This window comes from Apteryx mantelli, chromosome 12 (assembly GCF_036417845.1).
Source record: "Apteryx mantelli isolate bAptMan1 chromosome 12, bAptMan1.hap1, whole genome shotgun sequence".
NCBI lineage: Eukaryota > Metazoa > Chordata > Aves > Apterygiformes > Apterygidae > Apteryx > Apteryx mantelli.
The window spans coordinates 18,244,109-18,269,980 of record NC_089989.1 but is presented as its reverse complement, the minus strand read 5'-3'; the positions used below and the strand labels follow the sequence as shown (position 1 = coordinate 18,269,980).

Here is a 25,872-nt window from a genome sequence, read left to right as displayed (position 1 = left end):
ACTGCAATTAGAGAATTGAGTAATGTGTGCCTCAGTGTTTGCCCAGAATATTAAAAAAAAAAAAAAGTTTTTAACATAATGGAGACTGCCCAAAAGCAACATTCACTTTCTTTTCTACCCCCTCCTTTCAGAGTTATCTAACTGATTAGCTACTCTAATTTATTAACCTACCTTTTTATTAATTCTTGCGTTTCTGAGATACTTCTCTATTTTTTTGAGCAATACACTAATGGTTTTTCCTTTGGTTTCAGAGAGTTTGAGAGTTTCTGAATTTTGCAACAGGAACATCTTCTCTATCTGGTGTGGTGCTTTTGCATTACCTTTCTCTTACGGAAGCAGGCAAAGTATCAGCAGTTTTAAAATGTTAACTAGCTTAGCGCACTACGGAAAAGTATTTATAGACTGCCGCGTGACTGCATCGTGCCCTGCCTGCGCGTCGGGGCTGCACGTGCGTCTGCAGCAATGCAACGCTTGTACGTCGGCAGCCTGCTCCAGCAGAGCCTCCGCTTTGTGCTGCTGGAGGAACTGCTGTCAGAATATCCAGAGCTTCTGCTTCCTTGCTGCAGCGCAGCCTGGAAGGGAAGGATCTGGTTATATTTAGAAGATGAAGTTCATGTCAGTAGGAAATACCATAGAGGTCCATTCCCTATGGCTTGGTATTCTTTGTCTCTGTTCCTGCTGGGCTTCCCAGGTGCACTGAGGGAAGCTTCTAGCTTTCTTATTGTGTTATAGCTTCCAAATTCTTCTTTCCGTTCACTTAGCGTAGGCATTGCATATTTGTATCTGCATTTGTCCCGCTCCTGAGAGCAGGCAGCACGTCCCTGCTCCTCTGCTCTGGGTCTGTGGGGAAGCTGGGATTCAGGTCGGGCAGCAGCTCCAGTATCCACCATCCCATGTTCGTCAGGAGCATGCCTCTGGTGCTCTCCAGAGCTCTGCAGGAGCCGCGAGTGGGGTCCCGCTGCCCCGCACGTGTCCCTGGAAGACCCGCAGCAAATCTGTGCCACTTACTCGGCAGAGGTGGTTTGAAGACTGAGCGGGAGCTTGAGGGGTGTTCGCACAGAAGCGACTGTTATAACCTCCATGTCTGCTGCTTTCTCCTCACTTGAAACAGCCACTGCTTATTGCAACTGGGAACTCAAAAATCTGTTCTAGAAGAGATTCTGAAGCTGCAGAGCTGATGGAGCCCTGAACGGTTTCTTCTAAAGGCTTTTGTTGCAAGAGCAACGGCTGTTGTTGAGAGACCTTTGTGTCATACAGAAACCTTGTCCTGGTAACCGGAGAGAAGGTAGCGAAAGCTTTTTTTTTGAGAGGATGTGGATCAGTCAGTCTTCACCTCCAGTCAGATTGGCCGGGGACATCTGCGTAAAACTGCTCTCACAGAAAATAACGTCAGGCAGGTGATGTGGGATTCTTTCTTTTTTTTTTTCTTTCCCGGAGGTAGCAGCTTTTCTAGCTTGCTAGAAAATTTCTGTAGAAGTTTCTACAGAAAATATCTCAGACTTCAAGATAGTCTATATATGAATATGTCTGTCTGAGTAGAGACATCAGCTAAAGTTCTCCAGCCTGAGTCTGTCTTACTGGCAAAAACCAAGGGGCAAACCACTAGTCTTTACAGATGGGTAACTGGAAAATAGAGGTATCTATTTTTCCTTTGCTTTGAGCAGAACCTTGGAGCATCCTCCAGGTGGAGGAGAGCATTGCTTCCCCTCAGCAATCCAAATTTTCCCTAGCAGGTTGGATGCTTATAGAGCTGCATGGTTGGGATTTGCATATATGTCTGAACATGAAAACACTCCAAGACACAGAAATCCCTTAGAAACAAGTATTGACTGTTAAGTTTGTTTCACACCTGAATTCAAAATCAATGCAATTCGATACTGATAATTTCTTCTTTCCTGAAAATCAGCTTTCCACTCAGCCCAAATACTATGGAGATTATCTTAGCCTGTTTAAAAAAAAAAAAGTTTAAGTAAACTAACTATTGCTTACTCATGCTCTCACTTTGAGATCTGAGCCTCCTTTAACAGTGCCTTACATAAAAACCCATGAAATAATTCTTCCATTTATTGGTACTGTTGATTTTGAACATGTCCAATATTTAACATCCAGAGCATCCTCTAGCAAGGCTTCCCGTAACTCAGCTCTGCTTCCAGCTGGCCAGCAGTGTGACTCAGCCTGTGCTGGAAAGGCAGGATGAAAACACCTGAGTAGGGAAGGCAGCCACCAAAAGCAGCTTTCCAAATCTTCGTGGTGGTGTTTACATAATATCAAAACCTGAGAGTCATCGTGGTGATAATCATTTACTGCACCTCAGAAATTACTGACACAGCAAGAGGTTTTAACACAGATTAATCCTGGGACGCTGGTTGGGCAGACGTAGCTATTTTATAATGAAATAATATTCATCAGTCAAAAATGAGTAAGTTGTCCATAGCGGTGAGTTAATGCTATAGTCTGTGGTTTATCATATCCAGTGTGTTCACCAATGTGGGTATGTGCTTTAAATGTGAGAGGCGCGTGTGAGCAGGGGTGAGGGACTGAGCCGCTCTCGGGGTATTTCCGTGATGCTTTGCTATACGGTACCGCAGGCTGCATACCGGCAGCCAGGACTATCAAAGTAGACTGGTTTTCCAGGCAAGTTTGAGAATTCATTGCTGCACCCTCTATATCTGGTTTAACCTTAAGTCAAAGATTGATTGTTTTTAAAGGTTAGCAGTTATGTAGCAAAAGAAATGCTCTCTCTTCTGCCAGCTTTGAGAAGTCACCATGGGCTGTGACTTCTCACAGTGTTTTAATTTAGACAACAACCAAAGACATTTTGCAATATGCCTCCTTATTACTGTTCACTTCAGTTTCTTTGAGTAAGCAAAAGAAAAACTAAAAAGCAAATCCACCTTTACTGGTCTCAGCAGCAGCTGCTGGTGCTGGTACTCTGCAGAAGCCGGCTGGTGAGGACCAAAGCACGTCACTAAAAGCTTCTTGCAGGTTAACCAAGGAGACCCTGAGGAACAGGGGCTGCTCTCCTTCACCTTTCAGCTGCTGCCGGTTGTCTCTCCTGCTGGTGGCAAGTTGAATGGTCAAGACATTGCTTTTTTAGAAAACCAGCTCACACCTCAGAGAGACGGTTCGTTTACCCCCCTGGGCTTGTTGCGGTGCATCCTCTGCAATGCGTGCGTGCTCAGGCTCTGCAGAAAGTACGGGATAACGAAGGCTGCTCCCCATAACGCGCCCTCAGGGCCAGCTAAGCCAAGTTACCTCTGGGCAATACAGATGCAGACAGTGGGTAAGAGCAGGCGCACGGATGGGGCTGCAGCTCCGCTGATGCGTGGCCGATGGATTTGAGTCCCTCCACCTTTCATTTCCACTCTGGGAGCAGTGACAGGGTGCAGATCGCTCCTGCAGTGTCGTGACACAAATCGAGGACTCAGAGGCTGTTTTCCCAGGAGCTGACTTTAACTTCCCCTGCAGGAAGGCACCCAGGCTCAAATATGATAAAATTTGCATTTGTATTTAGACACTTCACAACCAGGTTTCCTTTTGAGTCAAGTGCTGGAGACACAGAGGATGTATGTTGGCAGTGTATACAGTGTACCTGTTCCTATTTTTTTAATCTTTATCCATAATTCTATAACATTATTACAAGATGGATTTATAACACACCTGGAGCTAATGTAACAATGAAGATCAGTCCTCTACTAGTCAAACAGTAATACACTTTATTTGCCTAGAGCTATTGTATTGTATCAGCCTTGGCATGAAAGGAAATAGCTTTCTAATGCAGCTTCATCTGCTGAGCAGAAAGAAATCTATGTTGCAGAATGAAAACCTGCATAGGACTATAGCTGGCAGCAAAATTCAGAGTAGGAGAAATGCAGCACAAATAAAAGTATTTGTGAGTTGGATATATGCTAATAATCCTAGTTTATTGCTAAACATTATTGCTATACAATAATGCAGTTTGCTTGGCAGATACAGTATTGTTTCATCTCTGCTTTTAACTGCTTCATCTTCTGGACTAAAATTTGTCCAGAAGTAAAAGGTGTAAATTCATTACTTTCCAGTTTTGTTTGTGGCGTTAACAAAAACTTGGTATTATAATGTTCTTTAGAAGCATTGATGCTGTTAATACAACCTCTGCTGTGCTCTGTCCTAGAGAGACGCTGGAAATCCTCAATGCTTTTGAGATAAAACAAGCAATTAATGCAAAATTTTCTGCTGTCTGTTGTAACTGTAGTCTGCACTTAATTAGCGGCAGACATTCTTTTGAGTGTACGTGCAAACAAATAGTCACTCAAGTGCTGGCCCAGTATATTTACTAAAAAATAGGACTCTCCCCTCTTCGGTAGAGGCAAAGGATCTGTTTGAAATTGTCATCGCTGGGACAGCATTACTTAATACTTACTGTATATGGGACAGAACTTTATTTTTGTGAGCATATTTTGCAAGCTAGATGCAAAAATGATCTGTTTCACCTACTTTTGATCTTTTCCTCACTAAATCACCAGTTAAAACATAGTGTGCTTAAAAGAAGAAAAGAGTTTGTGTCTAGGGTAGGGATGTGTCTCACTTTCAACAAGGGCAAGGAAGGACTGATAACTTACACGCAGGGAGGGAATGTATCTGTTGTGAACACTACCGGTACAAACTGCCGACGGGAAGTGGCTGCAGTCGGCCCATGTTATCACAGCAGGTCTTTGATGGGAAAGCCGGCCCCATGGGCAGAGGAAAAACCAGAGGGAAAATTTTACATGAATTGCTGACAAGGTGCCATCGGCAGCTTCTCCCTAAGATCACTCCACTGATGCAACAGGCACTTCAAAATAACAGCGTGTGTTTGTTATCCTATTACCTACCAGCTTTACTCCAAAGATTTGCTAGCTATCCGACCATCAGCTCACAAAGGTGCGCTCTGTCAGTGCCTGTCCTTCACCCTGGCACCTTGATTTGTCATAATAAATCCATCAGAGCCAGTTTACTAGTCCTACTACTGTCTCCAGTCTAAAGAGTCCACCAGTACTATCTTCTCTCCATCACCAGGTCCCTCCATCCCACGGACATACAAATAGTTTGATTAGTTGCATACGGACACGCCATGAATTTGACAATAGGGAAAATATTGGAATAAATAACAAATTCTGTTTCTTTTTTTTTCCTCCCTCCCTGCCAAAAGTTGCAACGACACGACAAAGGAGAAGAGGATTCCCCTGACAAGTGGAGGACAGAAGAAGAAATGGCGGCCGAAGCTGCAATTCTGAAGAAGTATTTTCAGTAAAATTAGAGGTAACAATTTACACATTAACATGTTCATGCAACAACCAAAACTGTTCAGTCTTATATAGGCTTCTTAAGGACAGAAGGAGAATATGTAGAGCAGAGCAAAAGAAATGAAAGGTCTTAGGTTTGCATTGTTTCCAAAAGGACATAGTACTCCAACAGTGGCTCAAATAACATGCTCCTTCTTGAACAAATCAGCACTGTCTTAGAGGCATATTCAGCATTTAGTTCCCGGAGGGCAAAAAATAGCATAGCTGGAAATCAGAATTATCAGCCATTACTTAAGAGCAGTGTCTATCCTCACATATCTTTCCTGTATTTTTAGAACAGAAAATAGCCTCTGTATCTCGATGATGAGTTAAAAACTGCTATATGTATGTACACCCAAATATGCCTGTGCATCTGTACGTATGAAGTCCCAGCAGAATTCAGACTACAGAGTGGATAAGCAAATGCTTCCTCCTGCAGTCTTAACTCATCTGATCAGTTCAACTTTCAAACTTAAGCCTGCTGGAAAACTGCCTGTTACGCTAAATTTTCCACTGGCCCTAAAAGAAAAAGAGTTGGCAGGGAGGAATAGAGAAGAGAAAATACTTGGCAAACACTAACATTGGTACTCTAGAAATTGCAAGGTTTTCATCTTGTACCTGGAGTCCCAGAAGCCAGATTCTTCCAATAGAAATGAACTGGTCCCCAGAGATCAATATGAGTTACGCTGGGATGTGCACTGCAGTAATGATTCCAAAAGCTCCCTTTCCCCTGTTCCCCATATGTCGTTTGCCATCGTCCAGCACTCTCATTTCTCTGTCATTTCTGACTCTTTCATAATTTTTCCTCTGAAGAAGCAAAGTCCTATAAATATACCTCCTCTCTGCCTGTGACTCACCGCTCACAGCCCAGCTTGAAAAATCTTGAGCTAAACCACACACGTGGTGCACTTGCATGGCAGCTCTCAGCCTCCTGTGCCATTCTGTCGCCTCCGTTTGGGCTGGTTCATGGGACGCTTTCCTTTCCATTTTTTCTCACATGATGACCATCTTCTTGTCTGCCACGAAAACATCAACTTCTCCAGGCAAATTAGCTGTTCTAACAACTCTGTGGACTGGCACAGAGAAAGCTGTGTAACACATATAATTCCCATGTGTGGAGGAAGCTTGTCCTCAGCGTCTGGGCCTGATCCAGTTGGGGAGCTGAGGACCTTCAGGGCCAGCAGCACCGTGTGGACTACATAGTCAAGTTTCCATGGTGGCTGCTGGATTTGTACATAGACATTCACTTTTCACCTTCTCAGAGATGTACATATCAAAAATACATGATTCTGCCAGAAAGAGCCTATTCTTAGGTGATACATAAAGCACTCTAGTAAGAGAAGCATTATGTAGTGCTTCATCGAAGGCACAGTGCAGCAAATGAACAGTACTTAGGATAAAATGGGCCCATCCCTGTTCTGCTGTGACATTGTTCCCCATTATATTTTTTTTTAGGTTGGGGTGGGTTTTTTGATCTATTTACAAATGAATTTAAACTGTGTTCTTGCAGGGATTCTCGCAGGGGTTGGAATTCGGTCTGCATGAATCACTAAAATGTTCATCGGCTCTTTTGATACTAAACACAAAGCTGAACGGATGGTATAAATTCATTCCTGCAAGCAAATTCATGTGGCTGGACTTTTATTTCCATTTATTATGAAAATAAATCAGCATGTCTCTGTGTGGGTAACCTCTTGATAAGCTCCCCATGATATTAAGGTTGTTACCTTAGGCCAATAGATTAAATCTTAGTGGCATCATTATCATGAGAATATTTTGCTTAGTATAGGCAGTCCCTCCAACCGTTGATTCCCAACCCAAGGCATCACTGTCAATCTCTTCTCCCTGACATTGTTTTGCCTCTGAAGCTTTAAAGCTCTGAACTTCAGATAAAGGTAGATCTGAGCATCTTCTGAATTTCTCAACTTTTATGTACCAAAAAAACTCTTGGCAAATTAACAAGGTTGTAGACACTCTCCTTCAAAGCTGTTTTTGTTTTTCACCTACAAAGGATTTATTTTGCCATTTATTTGCCATAAGTTTACCTGGACACTATTTGACTTGGGTTTTTGATGCAGCACAGGGAAAGTCAGAAAGAGCTGAATGTGTGTGTTCTGGAGCCAATAAGCAGCATTGTTTAAGGCCTCATACATTACATATCTACTTAGTGTTTTGTTCAAAGAAGTCTCAGTTCAGCTAGTCTAGCCTGGACAGACTGGGACACGTCTCAGAGCTTTCCCAGCTACCCTTTCATTTATCACAAGTGCTTCATCAGCTGTCGCATCTCCTGTGTGACTTGGCTAGGTGTAGCAGGGCCTTTTACCTGTATTTGAAGACTATCTGATCAAGAAGGACTTGCAGGTGATTTCCTTTTTCATAAGAAACATTTGATCAAGGCAAGAAGCTATTTATTCCCTTCCTACTACATTTGCTGGTGTTGATCCCCCATCCCTCTTGCTAGTTGGGTGGCCACGGCTGTGTGCTTCTACACCAGTTCCCTGATGATCAGAAATATCCAAACACTTGCTGGAAGAAATAATCCCTTCTCAGTCTTGCCAACTAAGTTTGCAGTGTTAAGAAAATACTTGTCTTAAAATGATTCATGTGTACAGTTGCCTGGAGTAGGTGAAACTGAAATCAGTGAGTGAATCGGTGTTTTCCATGTGTTTCTGGTCTTTTACTGTGCCTGCCCTCTTCATTGTATCCCAGCTCATTAGAAGACCTTGTTGCCTCCTAAATACCCATAGCTGTGTGGGCTTTCCTGGGCTGCTTGCAAGACAGTACCTGCAGCACTGAAGTTCAGTAGAACTTCATGTAACTCTGGAGAAGGACAAGGAACTTACAGTTTTTTGGCTGAGCCAAAACCAGTGGCTGGACAAAGCAAGCTTTATTTATCTCAAGAGAATAAAATACATTTTTGTGCATGGAGCTAGTACAAAGCCTGTATCCCCCTTCAGCTTGACTTAACGTGGCTTCAGTGGAACATGGTCTGCATAGGGAGAATCTTGTGCTGCATAAGGGAAGGAGGCCTTCTGGCCTTCACTGCAAGCCCATTTGGCTTCCTCTTGCATGTATGCAAAATACTCGAGCTTGTGCAACCTGAGGCTCCTCATCACAACCTTCTCTTTTATGCTGTGAGAGCTGGTGAGTCAAAGCCATTCGTTACGACACATGGCAGTCTTCGACAGCAAGAGTCCAGCTTGAAAGCCTTCTGTTTCCTGCTTGAGATGATGCCTTCTGCCTTCGAAGCCTTTCCACCTTGGTCTGATTACAATGTGGGTGAAATAAGGACAAAAAAGAAAGAAAAACATTCTGCAGAAAGGCTATTTAAAATATAATCTTTCCAGTTAAACGTCGCTGTCTTGCTTAATAGCACCAAGATTTGACTGCTTAGGAACTATTCCTCATTCAGTGTTGGCTGTCAGATGGTCAGTTGTGTTTGCCAACTTGCCACTCTTTGAAGTATGACTATCCTTATTTAGAGAGCAGCATTTGATGCAGCATTTTAATTTCCAAGCCCATTTTCAGATGCAGCTTTAAAATTTTCTAACTATCCTTAGCTGGATAAGTGTTTTGATGGTCTGTGTTTTGTGAATTTTAAATTACCATGCACATGCTAGCAAAAAAGCTAAAGATTAAAAGAGTTACTAACTTTCAGATAGGTTACAAAAAATGCTTCTCTTCAAAGGCAAGTTGAGTCTGTGTTGTTCTTTCTGAGGAAAAAAAACAGGCTGTGCAAGTTTCAGTAGGAGTTTGCCTATTTTATGCACAACTGAAGTAATTATGCCATTAGAAAAGTTGTCAGCCTCAACTATGATGTCAGAACGTCCCCTTGCATAAAGGGGATTGACAACGATATTCTGCTGCCTAGTGCTTTTTGAGTTATATAGATCCAATAGCTTTTAATTGCTTAACCATCTGAATATTTTGCGTCATTCAACATGCAAGATTTATTTAAAAATCTCTGCAAATAATGCAGGCTGCACGGTGGTGCAGGATTTCTGATGTCAGTTCTCCCCTTCGTCCCCAGCCTGGCAATGTTTCTGGAGAATTTAGTCGTTTCAACTTTGACAGAGAATATAAATTTTATTTATTTTTTTTTCACCCCACTGTGAAAGAGAGAGACAGTCTTGTTCTTTGAGAGCACTCATCCTGTCTCACAATCTTCTCTTCTGCACCGAGATCTCAGCATGTGTGAAAAGATGCCACTCTATTGACTTCAGCAGAGGAATTGCCACCGTTAGCAGCAGCTGACCAGAGGGAATGTACACTGGCAATTTGTCTGGGACACGTGCTGTGTGGTGCAGGCACAGCCAGTCTGCTCCAAAGGACACTGTACCTGGGCAGTGTGGCCCGAAGCCCAGGTTGTCTCCTGGCTGGGTGCCACAGAGACGGCACAGATGCAGCCGGAGGTATTTTCTGCAGGGTGCAATCAATGCCCATCCACTGTAGGCAGCCCCTTGGCAAGCAGAATCACTTTACAGCCATATAAAATACAAAAAACAACAGCTTAGCACAGACCTGATTGCCATGCTCCCAGCAGCGCTGCAGGACTCTGCTACGGGAAAATGGGAGCAGGGCAGAGGTCTACAACTGACGGGAGGTCCTGCCAGCCACGGGAGCCTTGCTCCCTAAGCAAGGCGATTTTTTGAGTGCTTACATGGAGTAAGACTAAAGGTGGTGCCTGGTCCTGGGGATTTTGGTGAGAGCTGTTCAGGGCTGCACTTAGGAGCTGTTTGCATATAATCCCTAAGTAAATACACATCCTAGTAATCAGCTATAGATTTCTCTGCACTTCAGACTTAAGTGCTATTAATTATATCCCCTACTCAGCAGCCTCCAAGAACCATTAATTAGAAAGCAGGAGCTGATGGTTTGCTTGTCTGTGTGGAACTATTATGACCTGAAAGTGAAATATAAGCTTCAAAAGAAACATGTTTTATGAAGGTCACCTTGGAAAATATCATAACAGTCTGTCAGTAGAAGAGAATGCAGCACTCCAAGTGTGCATTTCAGAGTGACATTACACTTTGAATAGTTGGAAATAGCAAAGAAAAGATGGATCGGATCATAGGGTCTATGTTTTTCCCCTAAAATTAGTTTTTTTGCTGTGGTAGGAAACAAGTACATATAAAATAATATTTTTGTCATCTCAGTGCAACACAATGAAAGTTAATATCAACAGAAATGCAACAGGTAGACGTAATCTGGCCCTTGCTGGTATTTTTGAGGTTTAAAACATCCAGAGGCCCCACCTCTGTAGCAGGGAGAAGGCTGGTGCACAGGAGTTAAATTGCCTCTTCAAGGGAAGATGTAAACAGCCAGGAGAAGCGCAGTGACTGTGCGCAGCAGTAATTCTCACCCTGGAGAGTTCAGGGTGAAAGGCTTCCCTGAATAAGTGTGATGTGTTAATGCACAGCAGCCTCAGCATCAACATTGGTTCTTCTAGTTGAAGCACATAATTATTCTTAAGAAAACAAAGCTGCAATGGAGTTAGTTATCATTATAAGTGATATGCGTTCCTCTTGTGGGAGGCCAGTATAAGCATAATGTAGCCCTTACACCTATTCTAGGGCTTTATTTTGAGGCTGCAAGTGGTACGGTGCTAAAAGAAATATATCTCATTCTCTGGACTTCCATTTCCCTACAGGTGGCCATTTAGTGGAGCTCTATGGAGTACATGAATGCCATACAGCACTGCTTGGATCCTGTAATTATAGCTACGGTAGAAATGTCATGGCCAGAGACGTAGACAAGTTTGTACAGCATAGAGGCAAAGCAGCAAGTGCGTCGCTGTTACCAAAGAGAGCTGACAGAGGGCCCAGAAGCCTGAATGCTTACCTGAGCTGTCTGTCAAATACCAAATATTTTCAGTCTGATCCATTCTTGATCCATCATTCGCTTTATGCGTGTTGCATTGTATGAGAGGGAATTGGGGAAGGCCAAGCACAATCGATGGGCAGAATAAGAGCCGAGGCACAGGACAGTGCTGAGCTTCAAATAAGGGTAATATCAAGTGTGGGCAAGGACTTTTTTACCCAAACCTGTGCTAAAATTGTGCTAGGATCTTGCCTCATAAAGCTGCAGAAAGACACATTGACGAAGGAGCCAGACCCTCCTTCAAGCAGATTCACGAAACACATGCCAAGTAATTTAGAGGCTGCCATCAAACTGTCAGTCAGGAGGGGCACACAATGGAAACTCTTGCTCAAAATGCCATGTAAAGGGGAAACATATGTTTCAGGGAGAAAAGACAATCAAACAAAGAAGTGGGCGGCTGGGGAGTTACAGCAGCAACAGCAGCGAGGATCCGAGCCTCGCACAGAGCCCTGGGAAACAAGTTCAGGGGCTGTGCCTTCATCTTACAGTTGGGTAACAGCTTTGTGTTTAATAGGCTGAAATAATTTACTGAGTATGGAAGCCAGCTCTAAACATGCTCTTCAGTGCAGGTACAAAACTGAAGATACCAAGCAAAAAGCCCACTTCACACTCAATTAGTAGCAAAGGGTTGTATCATGTTATCCTCTTGCTGTAGTTGCTGCATAATAGAACTGCCCAGAGAGACACTCAAACCAGCAACTTGAACGTGACCTCAAAGCTTAAGAGCTGCCTTGTGCGAGTTTTGGTATCGAGGCTGTGTAGGTGGAAAGGCATTAATAGCTCTCCCAGTTAGCGGTTATTTGAAAAAGGAGGGATGTGATGGGACACATTGGGTTGAGCGTATTTGAGGCTTTGTCGCTTGCCAGGATGTCAGTCCCTGCATGAAAGGCGAGGTATTTGCATGGATAAACCCAAATGCCCCATTTGTGTTAGCATCTTTGGACTGCTGCAAGCTTCCAGTGAAGACGTTTAACCACTGCAGTAACGACTGTAACATGAGTTTGTCCAGGGAGGTAGCACTCACTTTTCATGGCTGTAGTCAGCTCAGTTGTCAGGCTCTCAACATTCATGTTTCTCTGCTTTGGGAACACCCTCCAGGTCTGCTGTGGCACCTATTGATGGTCTTCTGCCAGGATGGACCACCAAGAGGTACAGAAAATTAGACCAGACATGGGAAGAAATTCCCCATTCGCTCTCCAGTCTCTGAAACACAGGGACGTTTGCTGGATGACGGTCCCAAATCACTAAGGCGTAACACCTTGCCATTATAAAGACTCCCACTGCAGGTTCGGGATATGTGAGGATATAAAATAGATGATGATTTTGAAAGAGCATTTGCAGAAGTTTATATAAGAGATCATGTGCCCCGAAGACTCTTGCATGAGATTATTATAGCAAAATTGATCTGAAGAGTAAGAAGCCGGATTTGATGACACAAGATGCCCTTTCTAATCCTTTGTTCCTATGACTAGCGGTCAACAGAGCTGGGGACTGTGCTGTCTTGCTCAGCAACATCAGAGATGCAGCTTTGCTTTCCTCTGCTTCATGTTTGTTTTTGTAAAATGAGCCTGACCTCCTTTGGAGGGTGCTTTGCAAGTTAGGAATGAAAAGCGCAATGTGAAAGAAAGGCTTTAGTACTGTTTGGAAGTGAACTTCATTGAAAAAGTATATAATAAATCAAACAAATGTTCATCTTTCTTGCTCTGAGATATAATTTTAAAGTAGTTGTGTGCAGTGAATTTCTCCTTTCCCTATAGCACATGCTATAATAGGAGCTGGAATGTACTGTGTCTGGATATAACACTGAACGTTTCATTTTGCCTCTTACTGTCAGTGTTTTCTGTTGGAACACATTAATGAGCACCCAACTCATTAGCAATAAACAGCCTTACATTTTATCTTACTAACACAGATCAAAGATACTATTACATTTAACTGTTTGTTATTATGTTTGATATTTTTCAGATAACAAAGTGTTTGAAAAACATCCCACGACATAAGAAACTCCCCAAGAAAGACCTCATTCTCCAGTTCTCAGTGGTGCTGGAACTGTAGCCAAACACATTTTTATTATGTTCTACAAATACAGGATTCTTCCTTGAAAAATTTTATTGGACCTTTGGATATCATCAGGGTTGAATTTCAGCTAAGACAACTAACAGCACTGTTTCAAAATACTGCTCTGAGTAGTAACTCCTATTTTTCTGAATTGTGAATTTGGGAATGAATCTTTTAAAATTGTCCCTTGGCCTAAATTGAAATAAAATGCTAGCAAACCTGTGTAGATCCTGTGTTTAGATGCATTACGAAGCATTTGCTCCATGTTGTGCTTTTTGAGATTCTGTTGTTGTATTTGTATCGCAGAAAAATTAGATCTTTTAGCGATACGACATCTCATAGAAACCAAGGCTTTGTTATAGCCTAGACAAGATGAACTTGAAGAGCTACCATTGTGCCAGATAAGATAGCAGAAAAAGAAATGTGTAACCTTTCTTAAGATCTTTCCTTTCTCCGTTGCTTTTACTGCATTGATACAACGCTGCAGGAGCTTAAAGCAATACAAAACGCTTCTGCAAATTAATAAATATGTAAAGCCACTAATGTGATAGTCATCACATTAGGGTTAGGCTGGCAAGAATGTCCTGATTGCCACAACAAACCATCGGAGTGGTAGCCGTCCATGTGGAACGCTCCCTCGGCAAGAAATGCCGTGTTCAGAGCCCTGCAAAGGAAGAAACCTGCAGTGGTTTAGCTGTTGATTGCTAACACATAATAAAGAAAAAAAGTCAAACAACAGATGGAAGGGAGAAGAAATGAGTCTGCAAGATATGCATGAAAAGAGCACCAGTAATCTTACTCTTGAATTGTGGGGAAGCTACAACATAAGCTTTCAGCGTTCGCTGTACTCAGGATGGGAAATACTGTGCACACAGTCCTTAAAGTAAGAGCCGTGCTGCATGGGGCTGTCAGGCGCGGAGTTTAGCTGAGCTCTGGAGGAGTTCAGGGTCAGGTCCAAACCAGAGTGGAGCATTCCTCTGCGTGCCTGGCAGCACAGTGAGTTCACTGTCTGCAACAAACAAAAATGTTCCAAAATAGTCTGTCCTGAAAGGTTGCAACCTGACCTGTGAGGTAGGAGAAGGCACAACGGACAAACTCATATATGTCATCATCTTCCCTAAGTCAATGGCGCTGTATACTGCAGAGAAATTCAGTCCATTGGTTCGAAGTCTTTATGCTGGTCAGATATGAATGGAAGCACATGTATTAATGATTCCACATTTTACTGTGGTGCTGTTAAAATATTGTTCCTGAAAAGCCAATTTGATTTCAAAGATCTACTGTGACCCTGAACAAGGGCTGAATAAACAAGAAATGAAGGTAAAGTGGCAAGAAATGTCAGAGGGAAAAAGGTAAGCAGATGGGACTTACGAAGAATGCAGCAAATGAGCCAACATGAACGGTTTTCCTTTTGCACTTTAGTATTTAAAGTAGACATGATTTCGCATAGAAGGAAGACAAGGGCTGTGCTACAGGGAAAGCGCTAAATAGAAAATCTGCGCATCAATCGCATTTGCAAGGTATTTCCAAACCTGACACTCAGTGGCGTCCTATTAAGTATGGAATATTCCAGTATTAATTCTGTAGCCCATGATGAGTGGGCGCTGCGCCAACCATTTTGTACCAGGGCTGCCTAGCAGATGAGTGCTGAGCTGCATGGAGCATTTCATTTGTGTAAATGAGAAGGCTGTTATCACAGTGCTAAAGGTCCTGTTTTTAAAAAAGCCTCCTGTGGTATTATGCACAAAACAACCTATTTATGCAGCATGGAAATATTTATGTGCTTCGCTCCTGCTTAAAAGGGGAATTTGCAATAGATGAGGGACATGAGAAAGGATTAGAGTGAGAGATAAGGGGAGATTAGAAAAGGCAGATCATGAAGTACATGACACCCTGCAGCAGTATGTAGAGTAAACCCCCCTGCTTTTTAAAGACCTGAGGCTTGAGTACGGTGTCTGGATCACTCATACACTTCCTATAGACTTAATTTTCTTAGATGGAGCGCTGCATACAAAGATTCAGTTGCTGGAAATGCTGGGATACACGGTGCTGAAGGCACTGCAGGGCTTTGCTGCCGAACCGTGCCGTCTCCGAGCTCGATCCCCTGCCCCTGCGCAGGGCCCGGGTTGCCTGCTGCACTGGCATGCCAAAGGCTTGCCTTGGTGTCGGCGGGTGCTGCTGGATGCTGAGCTCTGGCCCCCCCCACTGAAAGGAGAAAACACTGGAAAAATCCAAATGCCGGAGGGGTCAGCCTGCCGTGCGGGAGCTCAGACACGCAGCGGGAGGGAAGTGGTCCCAATGGGGTGGCTTAATAATGCAGGACAGAGCTGATCGTATCCGCGCTCTCGTACTTGCCATTAAACAGCTTGGGACCTCATTCTCTGGCCTTTTTATGCAAGCAAGTTTCCCAGACGGTTTGGATTGCAGAAAGTTTGTTTCATTCAAGTGAGCAGTTCCTCCAAGGGGATGCAGCGCTGGTGCCTGTGTGCCTCCATTTTCATTAGCAAAACAGCTGTTTCAGTCGCGTTGCTCCTCATTGACTTATGTAGGAACGGAGTCGGAGTCGGATCTGGCTCCAGATGCCCTCTTCTGCCCTGCCTGCTTTGAAACAGGGAATGCGGAAGAGCTGCCAAAGGCACCATTAGTCCCGCGGGCAGGAAAGTGGCCAGGTTTTGGAGAGTATGCAGGGCCAGCCTTGCCAAGAGCATAGATCCGAATGGACACCATCAGCCTGTGAATCCGGTCCCTGCCACAACAGGCAGCCCCAGTGCACGGTCCCTTCAGACACCCACCTGGCAGCTGTCTGCTCCTGCACGACCCTTTTCAAGGCTGGGCAAAACCATCAGGAACCCAGCTCCAAAGGCTTTGGAGCGGTGGCAGCTTGGCCCACGTTGTGCTGCACAGGGTCACAGCTAGCCTGCTTCCACCCATCTTTTCTTGGTTTTTCGATGTGTGAATGCTAATCTAGACCACAATTATGTTTCTTTGTGCAGAAAGACAACATAAATGGCTAATTGTCCTGTGGCAGATCTGTTCCTGCTGAGGAAGACGGGTGTTACTATATGGTGCTGTCAACAATGGCAGTGAGTACAGCACAAAGGTATTTTTTAATTACCTTTCAATAATTCAGCATCATTCTCACTGCAGATGCAGAAGTTGCCTTGCCAGCTCCAGCCCCTGTTCCCCTGTGGGAGGTCAGTTGCCACCTCAGATAGCTCCAAGGCTCTCCCAGTGTGATGATCCGAGTGCCTGGAGACTTGTCCCCTCAGCTCCTTGAAGTCTTTGTGCAGTAAAATAATCGGCTCAGCACTTCCCACTGACCCACACACACCCTGTGTGCTCTGATAACAGGGTGTTTTGGTTTTAATTAACGTTGCAGAGAGACGGAAAATGACAGTTGGGTCTCTATGGGAGCCTGGGTTGGATGCGGACATGGGCTAAAGACAGGAGCTCCTGGCCAGACTGGGGGCTTCAAGCTCCTCGCGTCCTCCCTGCTTCGTGGCAGCACCCAGAGAGGTGATTGGGGCTGAAAGCCCACTGAGATGAAAACACCTGCATGTGGGATGTGCCGGTGGCTCCCAGTCCCTACCTGCAAAACAATAAAAATCACGGTGCTCCAGCACCCAAGGAGCCAGTGAAAAACTTTTAAGCCCAAATACACACACAGTGACAACCATGAAGGTACCTAAATCATTTCTGTCTCAGCTCCCTGTGCCCTCCTATCCACTCCCTATCTTTGCTGTCACTGCGGTCGATGGCTGTTGAAACGCCTTGTCCGATTGCTGCGTCTGGTTCCTAGCGCACAAGCCAGCAGCACTGTGAAGGAGAAAATGCTCCTGCTCATGTAAGCTGTCCTGAGTGTTGGCAGGGCTGAGTTTCAGAACAGAGTGATGTATTTCAGCTCTTGTGAAATTTCTGAATAATCAGCTCATCAAAAAATATCATGCCGAGTTCCCTTGTAGTCTTCTCCAACTTGCCACGTCTCCTGCCAATAGCTCCATAGGGTGACCACAGCTTGGCATAGCCCATTAGCAGAGCTCCACACAATCATCCTGAATAGAGCTGGCTGGAAAATACAATTTCTCTTCCTGGAAGAAAGAAAGAAAGAGAAAAAAGATTTGAAGGGGCAGGGGGGCTTTTTGGCTTTGCATTTCAGGATGAAGATTTTCTCCACTGCTCACTCCACCACCCTGTTCTGCTCTTTCTCCCTTTCCTCTCCCATCCCCATTTTTTTAGAGGCTGACTCCAGAAAAAAAAAAAAAAAAATCACACTTATGGCAAAGTTATGGGATCTTGAAATTTGCTATCTGCTGGCCTGGCTGCTCAACTCTGTAAGTAGCTCCTCAATGCATTCAGTTTTAGGTGGTTTCACTGGAGATCTAGCTTCAAGCTGCTGTGACCTTTTCAAATTGGGACTCCTGGGTAAGGTGTCCTTGGACCTTCACTCTACTCTGGCATTGCCCAGTTTCTTATATGGAATTTCTCCAGTTTATCCATCCTGGGGGAGCTCAAAAACACAAGAACCTGCTATTTAGGAGCCTGGGAGCTGGCAAGCATAAGGCTAGCCACCTGGGCGCCTGACAGGCACCCATCAGGAACATGCCCGGGGATCTCCGGTCAGCCAGAGCCGTGCAGTCAGGGCTTGGGGTGCCCAGGAACCGCAGCCCTGGGGCTTGCACTGCTTCTGAGGTGCTGGGCCAGCAGCCCGGTGGTGCCAGTAAGCGGGAGAGGTGTTTGGGAAAGCTCATGGGAAGGGAACCAGGGCTGGGGCAGGGTGTCTAGGAGCTGAGTGGCATGCCGGTAATGATGTTTCTGTTCGTCTTTTTTATGCGAAATGTCTTTTTCTCTAGAGAAAAGCAAAAAAGAGGAAGAGTGCACTCTGAGTAAGAGTACCCAGTTGTTTGCTACAGCTTTCCATGGGCAAAGTTATCCCTGGGGTAAGGTGGTGCTGGGACTCCTGGGGGGATGGATCTGGGAGGAGGACGAGGACTTGGGGAGGAGGTAAGTGCTGGGAAGGGCCTCAGGCTAAACACGGCCAGCCACATCACTGAGAAGAGGGGTAAAGCAGCAAGGAGTCACGCTCATATTTTTGACTGCAGATGCTGGCGAAGGGTGTTCCTCTCGTGCCTGGCTGAAAGACGTGTCCTCCGGTTCTTTGAGCCCCCTCCTTTTGGCGTGTGTTTCTCCATCATGGGTTGTCATTACTATGGCTGGAAGAGAGGACTTCTCCGTGCATCCCCTAATGATACGGCTGGGGCCGGGGGCCAGCCAGGCTGGTGGCTGGCCCTGTCCTTCAGGCAGGCAGCAAATTGCCAAACGCTATCGAGGAAGGAGGTGTGAAAGTAAATGCTTAGTGCATTGGGATGAAAGCCTTCTTCAACTAGGATTTTTTTATGCCTGTGATAGCTGCATGGATCGCTCCGGAGTGCTTGCTATAACGTGGGCTTGAGTGTTACTTGTGTGACTCTGCAGACCCTTACAAACACACACATGATACAACCCCATACACACATGATACAGCCCCGTCGGGCAGCGAGAGAGGTCGGGCAGCCCAGTTTCTGGAGGCTCCTGCTCCATCCCTGGCTTTGCTGAGCTCCCGACCTGTCTGCAGCTACTGAACGTTGCCTCTGGCCCTGCTTACTTATGTCACCCCATCTCTTTCTGCTCAGGCTTTTGTCATTTTTTGTCACCATAGTGACAGGAAAAGAGTGATGATTGCTAGAGTAATTTCCCATATTAGCTAGCGCTGGCCTTTCAGTCTAAATCAGCGCTTCATTTTTCCAGGGCTCCGGCTGAGTCTCGGCACAACGGCATTAAATAACGGCCGTGGAGGGGGGCCTCGGCATGCAGCGACGTGCGAGCCCCCGCCGGAGCCCGGCTCCTCCATGGCCACTTTGGGCAGGGATGGGCCAACTAGGTGCTGCATGTCCCACTTCCACGGGCCAGAGGCCCCAGCACAGAGAAAAGGGAAAAAAACATCCACTTTTCAGAGGTTTCTCTGTGAGTGTTTGCACTAAGTCTCATGGTCTAAAACCAGGAACGGGGGCACTTCTGTCTGTTTTAGGGCACTTGCATCTTTGTAGGTTTTTAATGTTGATTTGGTACGTTTCAAAAAGACATACACATGCGCACACAGACACACAGACACACAAATACATACTTAAAAAGCAAAAGCATTAAGTACTCAAATACGTTTAAATAACAAACAGGCTATTGAAAAGCTGGAAAAGGTCACCAAATGTGAAATGAAAGCTGCTCTTCTGTTCTTAGCACAGGCAGCGCCAGTCCTTGCCACAGAGGAGAATATATTAAGAAGAGTCAACCTTCATTTCAAATGTGCTGCCTTTTGTCCTCATATCACAACATTAACATTATCCCCACATAATTTTGTGTATTTAATTTTACAACAGACTGTGCCAGTGAGCGCTGCCTGTAAATATTTGATCACCACCGTTCCTCTAGGATTATCTTATCAAGAGTAAAGATATTAAAATAGAAATCTTGTCATGTTACTGCCTTTATACTTCCAGCCTGAGAGTTGATTGACAGAAAATGAACTGCCTGAACTAGCTCTAAAGTGTCTTTTCACTGAGAGCTTTAATGCCAGAGGCTATAGAAAAAAAGGTAGCTAGTCATCGGAAACTAATGCCTTGCTGTAGTTACGGTGCTTTTGTACTGAAGATTAAAAATATGAATCTGCTAGGGGTATTTTACAAGTGTAAAATGGTGTTGGTCTTTTTGTATCTTTTTGCCATCTCTAATGAGCCTTTAAAAGAGCCTTCCCTCTTCCTCCTGCACTTGAATACCAGATGCAGCCTCACCAGCAGCTCAGAGACACAGGCTGAAGTTTTGCAAGAGTAAGCTCTTGACTTATCTAACCTACAAAATTTCTTTTTGGTGATAAAATGGATTGCAAGCCAGGACTGAATGTTCCTGCCTAGCTTGGAATATCAAACCACTATAGACAAGTCAAGGTTTCTATTTATGGCCAGTTAAAGACACACTAGTAATGCTGTTTTAATGTTACAAAATTGCTCTGCAATTGTCATGTGTCTAAAGAGCACTGTGCTACAAATATATAGCCTTTCCCCCGGGGCCTTCCTCAGCCCGTGCTCCAGCACAAATCAATGGGAGTTTTTGCTGGAGTAAGGGCCCAAACACCGATGCAGGAAAGTACCTAAGCACAAGAAAACTTTAATCACAAACTCAGGCTTGTTAGAAATCAATAAAGACTTAAGCAAGGGCTTAAGTGCCTTTTTTAATTTGGGAGGCCAGGGGAGAGGGCAGGAGGAGGCTGGGGTCCCGCATCCCTGGAGCGTCTATGCCCAGGCGGGCGAAGGGCCAGGGATTCCCGGCATCCGGAATAAATCTGCCTTTGTCCTTTAGTGATCCTGGAGGGCAGGAGGGGGTGCTCGGTTCACAGCTCTGTCCCATTGCAATGACAAACTATAGCCTCCGGCGTTAAATCACCCAAGCCCTTCGGCGCGGTAACAAAGTGCGACTGCAGGCTGCCGGAGGCTGGAGGGGCCGGGGGAAAGCACAACCTGGAGCACCGGGTTTTAGCCAGGTGGCTGCTCCCACTTTTTCCCCTCCAGCGTGAACAATGTCTGTATGAAATGAAAATAGTTGGACACCAAGCGGACTGTTATCTTGCTGACGCCGAAGGGATTTCCGTGGGTGACTCCCATTAGCAGTACTGGGTGATCCCCTCCATGCTTTCCGTGGGCTCTGAACGCAGAATGGATTGTCCTAACATCTCCCTTACGGGAAAGGTCGGGAGCTGTGGTTTTGTTCAGCACGCTCGATATATTCAATTAAAATACACTGGCATGTTCATCAGCTATTAACTGTCTCTGCAATAGCTGTAATTAAGCAGATACTTATGTGTGAAAGGAAATCTTTCAAGACAAACTGTGACATGATGGCTGAATGGGACTGGAGGCCGGGAACGTCCCAGCTCGCTGACACAGATTCGCACTGTGTCTTCGCGTGGTTCCCTGAACTGCTCGGTGTTTCCCTTTCCCGTGCGGCTGTAATGAGGATCGCTGCACGCGGCCAGCTCGTGTGCGCAGAGCTTCAGCTCGATGGCATTGCTTCCTGGGGGTATTGCGGTGGTTTTGTTTCCCTGGTCACAATTACTTCTATGAATAAAGAATGGCTTAAATTGTGTGTTATGGAGAGAAAATGACCGCGTGTCATTCGGGGCCAGCTGAGGCGTTGGGCAGAGCTGTCCGCCTCGCGGATGGCCACGGATGTCCATGTGGGTTGGAGGTGTCAGCAAGGGAATGGCTGGCTCTGGCTCCCGCATGGTCCTTCCCGGGGAAGGGGGGTCAGGAGCAGGCGCGCTGGCGGTGTCGAGAGAGCTCGGCTCAGGCCTGGCAGTGCTGCGCCGCTTGGCAGCCCTGGGGCGTGAAACCGGTCGGGCAATTTTCACAACCAGGCAATTTGCTTTCAGCAATATCATTTGCGACGTTCCATTTATAGCCCCATGGATAAGAAGGAGAGCGTGAGAGAGTCCACTGCGCAGGAGTTTTTAGCAAACTGGAGGTTTTAGAGGGTTTAGCAGCTGGTGGCCTCCAATTCAGTGGGAGGCAGGGAGTTAAAAGCCATGCACCCTGCTTTGAAACCTTCCGCCAAAGAGCCTCAAATGAAGAAAAGCCCCAACAACGCAGACTAGTGCAAAGCAGAGGAAGGAGCTGAGGGAAGTTAGAAGTAATTACCTGAGCCGACTGTTCTAATTATATACACACAGCAGACAAGCGTCAATAGGAATTGCTGGCACTCTTAAGACTGATAGCAGGGAAATGGAGATACAGTAGAAAATAATACATATTAAGGAATTAGTTTTCATTGTGCTAAAGAAGGGGGCAGATATTTACGTTAGTCAGAAATCAGACATGCGGAGAGATGGGTGACAGAGAAGGAGAAGTATAGCAATAAAACCCAAAGTGCCTGTTGTCCCGGATTTCCCTGGTGGCTGCTGAACCTGGTCCTGAGCGAGGGGGGACACCACCAGCACCAAAAGATCTCCAGGCAGGAACATTGCTATAGACCGGTTTGGTCTCCTGTATGCACCCTCCTATATCCTGAAATACAGCATTTCCCCGTCGGGATCGGGAACCCCAGATGTGTTTGTATCACAAGGAGGTGCCCAGCTTGCATGCAGTTAGCGTCTGCTAATGGACAGTCCTGGAACTGCTCAATTATATCTTAGCTTTGGGCAGCTAACGGCATCTAGTAGGCACCTCAGGTTGCCTCCAGAAGAAGGGCCAGGCCAAACATTTGGCAGTTGAGCGCCTGGGTGCACGGATGCAGGTAGCCATGTGAACATGCTCCCTCTTGGCTGTGCCTAGGGTTGGGGGGAGGATCAGATCCTCCCTACCGTTGTCAGAAACCACGTTGTACTAGCTGGTTTCCCTCCCCTGTGTGCTCATGGTCTTCAAGTCCTTTCTGTAAAATGACCTGATCCTTCTCATGACTTTGTGTTGTCCTCATCATCAGCTACCATCAGCAGATTCCCCTGTTCACCTGCCAAAATACTCAAGGAAGACAAAGATCAAAGTAAGCATGAGATAAGTCCTTAAAAAAAAACCCTCTCCACACTTCCCCTTTCACCATCCCCGGCCCCTTTTAGCCAGTTCCTCACCCATTTTAGAGGTATTTTATTAATCCCCATCTTCTCCAGCATGGCTTATAATGTTAGATATTCAGAGGATTATGACAGGGGATTCACTGAAATCCTGGAAGAGGAGAACTGTTGCATTTCCTTTATCTGCAAGATCAGCTAAGGATTTCAGGTTAATCTTTGTTGGTAAATCACATCATTGCATTTCATCCCATTTGCCTTCATGTCTTTGTATTTGGTCTTTCTATCAGAAAAATGTCTCTTGAAGCTTTGCATGCCACCAAGCTCTGATTAGTGGATCCTGTTCACCTATCAAGCCCTTCTTGATTGAATGCACTACATTGCTACTATCCACTTGCACGGTCTCACCACTGACTTGAGACACTTGCTAAGCATTCACCTGTAAGTCCGTATGTCAGATCTGCCAAAATGACAGGACAGAAATCACGCAATCTCTGCTGCTGGGCACCCAAACCCACTATTTAGGTGCCTAACAAACCTCCCATCGAAAGTTCCCGCTGGCTGCCTGGGACCCAAATACTGAACTCAGTGTGGGCTGTCAGATTTTGGATTCCCTTTTGCAGGTCTTAATTTGCATTTCTGCCTTCCTTCCCTGTGCTGCCTTTGGCCCATGCTCTAAATCTTCCTCCTCACTGAAAAGCCAGGCATTTCTCCTGCTTTGAGGAAGAGGGCACATAATGTTAGTCTTGCCCATATGCATCTTCCCTGTGCTATAAGGCCAGCAGCTCTCTAGTCTTTTTTCCTTGGTCTTTCTCTGTTCTAAGGACGTAGCTGAATCTACGTGTTTTAATAGTCTTTGCAAACTCTACCTAAGCATGCTTTTCGGCAGTTCTCACTCTGTCCCTTCAGTTCCTGACCTGTTATATGTAGCTTTCTTTGTTGCTAAGGTTTCTTTTTTCATTCCTTTTAGATTCTGCTAATTCTTGGTATACTTTCTAAGAAGATATTTTTCATTCAATTAGGTCTCCAGCTCCTTCCTGCAAGTTTCTTCCCCTTAAACCAAGATGCCATTTCCAAATTTGAAGCAGCTGGTGTGTCCCTGCCTGCTCGCCTTGTGACCACGCAGATGGCTGAGCTGTGCAGCTCCTTGGGTGATCAAGCTCTTTAGAAATTTCGAGCCAGAGATGTACAAAGAATGGCCAAAAAGAAGCTCTTCACAGGGAGAAAATCAACACACCACCTTTACATAACTGCATGCAGGCAGAAACTTCACACTGCCTTAACTCTGCACAGATGTTTGTGCCTCAGATAGATAAACTGAGTTTTCCAGGTATTGCCCTTAGGCTCAGGTCTCCTCCCCATCTGGCTAGACAGATATCTCCACAGTGGGCTCTGCGAATGCAGACAGCACCCACGAGACCCCCGCCCCAAACCTGCTAACCCGCAAGGAAGGTGCCAAGCTCCTGCCTTAGACTGGCTTTGAGTTCATGAGCCAAAAAAAATTTAAAAGAAGTTCATGAGCAGACAGTCACCAATGTATATCTGGGCTGCGAACACTAAACAGAGGGTTTCTGGTCAAATCCAGGAGGTCAGAGGCAAAGCATCCCTTGCCGTCCCCCCAGCTCCACTGCCGAGGCCCCAGAGCAGGTGGGTCCTTGGAGCAGGGCCATGTCCCTGCGCTGGATTTATCTGCTCCCTTTGCAGTGAGTTTTGTGATCAGTGAGACAGGAGAGGAAAACAAACAGCTGCAGGAGAGGGAGCAGTGTGTGCGTGTGCGTGCGTGCGTGCGTGCGTGCGTGTGTGTGTGTGTGTGTGTGTCTCTCCCACGTGATAAGCGTCAGCACACTGCAAACTTCACGTCTACTGGGTCTCCATGCAGACGGCTGCCTGGAAAGGCTGAGATAGGTGGCAGAGTGGAAAAAAAAGTTGTCCAAGCTTGAAGCAAAATGTACCAAAATAAGCATGGACCCATCTCCTTAAAAAAGAAAAAGCAAAAGGAAATCCCATCTTTTCCCGGTAGTGTGGCATGAAGGGAAAGAGAAGCAAACACAAATGATCAGGCACGAGCTCAAATCAAGATATTACAGGCATTTAGCTGCGTTTTGCTGGATGCAAGGGTCTGTGAGGGCAGCATGATGCATATATATGTATATGTTTATATGCACCCACATATATATATACCTATACATTTATGTACGTGTGTGTGTTTGTGTATACGAATGAATAAATAAACAAGTAGAAACACAGATACAAGCTGACAGCATTTGAATTCCAGCCCCTGGGTAGGCCCGAGGTAAAGCGACGAGATCTCGAAAATAATTTGGCAGACTTGTAATGAAAACTCTGTTCTGCAACAGCTTTCATTTAAGCAGACCTCTTTTAATAATACTTGCTTATTGCCTGGCAGATACAAATTTGAAAAGAGGCAGCTAATATCCTGTAAAGATGCTCGACACCTGAATATATACATAGAGATGTGTGCGCGTATGCGTGTGTGTATGCATAAAATATATTGGTGTTCACATAAATGTGTGTGCGTGAGAGAGAGAGAGATGCACATGCCCGCACACTCATATTCCTCTCTAGGGACATCAGAAAAAGCAGCTGCTCCGGTGGGGGATTTCTGAGGCAAGGCTAGCGCAAACGCTTAGCGCGGAAAAGCAGCACTCGGTCACCCCAGGATGCCGAAATTGTGGGAGAGGAGGAATAATCCCACCGCTGAGAGCGCTGCACGCGTTCATCCATGCAACGCGCGGACCCGCTTGTCGATGTGGTCAGGCGCGAGCGCTCGAGCCCCTGCTGCGACGGGCACCGCCGCCAGCCTCCGGGCGCCCGCAGCAATCCCCGGCGCGGCTTTCTGAGCGGCGGTGCGGCGCTTCCAGGCTCCCGGCGCCTGCGAGGTGCCAAGGGGCTGCCGGGGCCGTCCCTCCCTCGTGGGCACCCGGACGAAAGCTCGGGGCGAATCTTTGGCTCGCCCGTCGCTGATAATTTGCAAAAGTGTCATTTTGGGGCTGTCGTTAAGAGCCGCTAGCCTTTACTCCGGAA

The 25,872-nt window shown here is 45.7% G+C and overlaps 1 protein-coding gene across 10 annotated transcripts in view; it reads left to right on the top strand.

The window, feature by feature from the left end:
* The window catches only part of FHIT (fragile histidine triad diadenosine triphosphatase), a 624,994-nt gene extending 611,527 nt beyond the window's left edge, over window positions 1-13,467 (top strand). For all 10 annotated transcript variants that reach the window (XM_067303616.1, XM_067303611.1, XM_067303610.1 and 7 more), the window contains 2 exons: window positions 5,171-5,280; window positions 13,149-13,467. In XM_067303616.1, coding sequence (XP_067159717.1) covers window positions 5,171-5,272 — 102 coding nt within the window. In that variant the 3' untranslated portion in view covers window positions 5,273-5,280; window positions 13,149-13,467. The remainder of the gene's footprint in view (window positions 1-5,170; window positions 5,281-13,148) is intronic.
* Window positions 13,468-25,872: the final 12,405 nt, after the last annotated feature.